Raw genomic sequence first — 2,484 nt, forward strand, 5'->3', positions numbered from 1 at the left:
TCATTTACATGTTAAGACAATGGCTCTTCTGTCACTGATAAAATTGTCTTTGTGTCTTTAAAATAACTTTGCAAAATTTAAAATTCAATATATCACATTTTATTTTAAAAAAAATAATAATTTTCACTTTCCACAAAAAGCAAGTTCTTTCAGTTTCTTTTTTTTTTTAAGCTTCAATGATCACTGCTATTCTCACCAGCACACTTGTGTATCTCAGCGTGCTGTTTAGTGAAGAATCTTTTATCACAAACACTGCAACTGAACGGTTTCTTACCGGTACGTGTTCTCATGTGTGTTCTTAAATCTGATTTTCGATAGATAGGGTTTTCGCCAGTGTGTGTTTGTATGCGGCTTGTTAAATGCGACTTTACACAAAAACCTTCGCCACAAACTGAGCAGGAAAAAGGTTTTTCTCCACTGTGTGTTCTCGTGTGTTCTGTCAAACTTAACTTATGAAAGAAGCTTTTGCCACAAACTGAGCAGGAAAAAGGGTTTTCTCTACTGTGTATTCTTGTGTGGTCTGTTAAACGTGACTTTCGAGAGAAATCGTTGCCACAAACTGAGCAGGAAAAAGGTTTTTCTCCACTGTGTGTTCTTGTGTGGTATGTTAAACTTGACTTTTCAGAGAAGCTTTTGTCACAAACTGAGCAGGAAAAAGGTTTTTCTCCACTGTGTATACTTGTGTGCTCTGTTAAATTTGACTTTACGGCGAAGCATTTTCCACAAATTGAGCAGTAAAAGGGTTTTTCGCCAGTGTGTGTTCTTGTCTGTTTTGATAGACTTGACTTTTGAGAGAAGCATTTGCCACAAACTGAGCAGGAAAAAGGTTTTTCTCCACTGTGTGCTCTTGTGTAGACTGTTAAATTTGACTTTACAGTGAAGCATTTTCCACATATTGAGCAGGAAAAAGTTTTTTTGCCAGTGTGTGCTCGTATGTGGCTTGTTAAATCCGACTTTACACAAAAACCTTTGCCACAAACTGAGCAGGAAAAAGTGTTTTCTCCACTGTGTGTTCTTTTCCAGCATTTGTTGTCAGTGTTACATGCCTTATCACCTTTAGCTTGTTCATCTTCATCATAAACATAATCATCATCAACATAATCATCATCATCATGATAAACACAATCATCATCATCATTAGTGTGAGGAGAGTGTGATGTGTCCTCACAATGTACTTGTGTTTGTCCACAGTGGTCTGCATCGCCTTCTGTTGTCATGTGTTGACTCGAGCTTCTTCTTGGAGGCTCCGCCCCTCTGTCCTCCTCACTCTCACCCTTGTCTTCGCCTTCTCTCTTTAAAAGGGCAAAAGTCAGTAGTGACTTGGTGATATCCCCCTCCCCCTCCTCCTCCTCATCCTTTTTGATGTGAAGGGGCTTTTCCTCCTCTTCCTATTTAATATGTTGCTCAGGACGAAGATATTTTTCACTGACGTCTGCAGGACACAAGAAAACAAACCATTGCTTGAAATAACTTTTTTCTTTGATGGGCAATTTTCCCAATCAATGGCTTCATTTGAGGAACAAATTACTAATTTTGAGAAGCATTTTTTCCAGTTAATCTCAGGGACCTTAAGCAAGGGTTTATTATATCATCACCATACAGTAACGAAAACTACATTGAAATACAAACACGTGACATGCATATTTTTAACGATAGAAAGTCATTCTTTACAAAGCAAATGAGTGTAAGAAGTGTACAAACCTGCTCTGTGTAGCACAACACGAGGCTGCTTACAAACTTTGCCCAGCAGTTGAAGATGTTGCTCGTTCTCTTCTTTTATTCCACAAAGTTCCTCCTCATACTTTGGTGTTGTTCTCGCACATATTTTCTCACGACAATCCCAACAAATTTGTACTTGATCTATACTTGACGATAAGTAGAGTGATTCTCTTTGTTAGCGGCTAGCGAGCGATGCTAAGATAAGGTAAAATAAGATAACAAGGCAGAGAGGCATCAACGTGCGCCAAAACGAGTTAATCCGGGCACATAGACTTAATAAGTGATGTTGTAGTCCTTTCACGTAGTGATGGAGGTCCCGTGTGGAGGGTGCAGTCTTCTCAGCACTAAATCGGAAATAATTATTTAGCTGGGGGGTGTTTTTGACTGCGGTCGCAGTAGAGGCGGGTAGGACCCCCCGCTGCGATATGATTGGCTGCTGGAAATTGGGGGGAGGCGGCGAAGCGTGCGTGGAGCACTGTCATCAAGTCACCGACGGATGTCGCCATTTGTGCTGCAAATTGAACCACTTCTCTGTTAACACAAGACGTTTGTCTGCAACAAGCAGTGGCCGATAAAACAGGTCAATTATTCATTCATTCATTCATTCATTATCCATACCGCTTATCCTCACAAGGGTCGCGGGCGTGCTGGAGCCTATCCCAGCTGTCTTTGGGCAGTAGGCGGGGGACACCCTGCATTGGTTGCCAGCCAATCACAGGGCACACAGAGACAAACATCCGCACTCACAATCACACCTAGGGGCAA

General features: G+C 41.2%; 1 protein-coding gene across 3 annotated transcripts; it reads right to left on the reverse strand.

Moving 5' to 3' along the window:
- On the reverse strand, positions 1–2,080 carry LOC147127714 (uncharacterized). Of its 3 annotated transcripts, none has more exons than XM_086020391.1 (2): positions 1,735–2,080; positions 1–1,292 (listed from the first exon to the last, which is right to left on the reverse strand). In XM_086020391.1, the coding sequence occupies exon 2, from the start codon at positions 1,215–1,217 to the stop codon at positions 174–176; it is 1,044 nt and encodes a 347-aa protein (XP_085876517.1). In that variant the 5' UTR covers positions 1,218–1,292; positions 1,735–2,080; the 3' UTR covers positions 1–173. The 3 variants fall into 3 exon arrangements, with proteins under 3 accessions (XP_085876517.1, XP_085876516.1, XP_085876515.1); XM_086020390.1 differs by having other exon boundaries at positions 1,702–2,080; XM_086020389.1 differs by having other exon boundaries at positions 1–1,432; positions 1,702–2,080.
- Positions 2,081–2,484: the final 404 nt, after the last annotated feature.

The sequence above is a fragment of the Filicampus tigris genome, chromosome 21 (assembly GCF_054856515.1).
Source record: "Filicampus tigris isolate MCC_2025a chromosome 21, RoL_Ftig_1.0, whole genome shotgun sequence".
NCBI lineage: Eukaryota > Metazoa > Chordata > Actinopteri > Syngnathiformes > Syngnathidae > Filicampus > Filicampus tigris.

What these genes read in the sequence shown, in the direction of transcription:
- LOC147127714 (XM_086020391.1), bottom strand. Translation starts at nt 1,217, where the DNA reads ATGACAACAGAAGGCGATGCAGACCACTGTGGACAAACACAAGTACAT.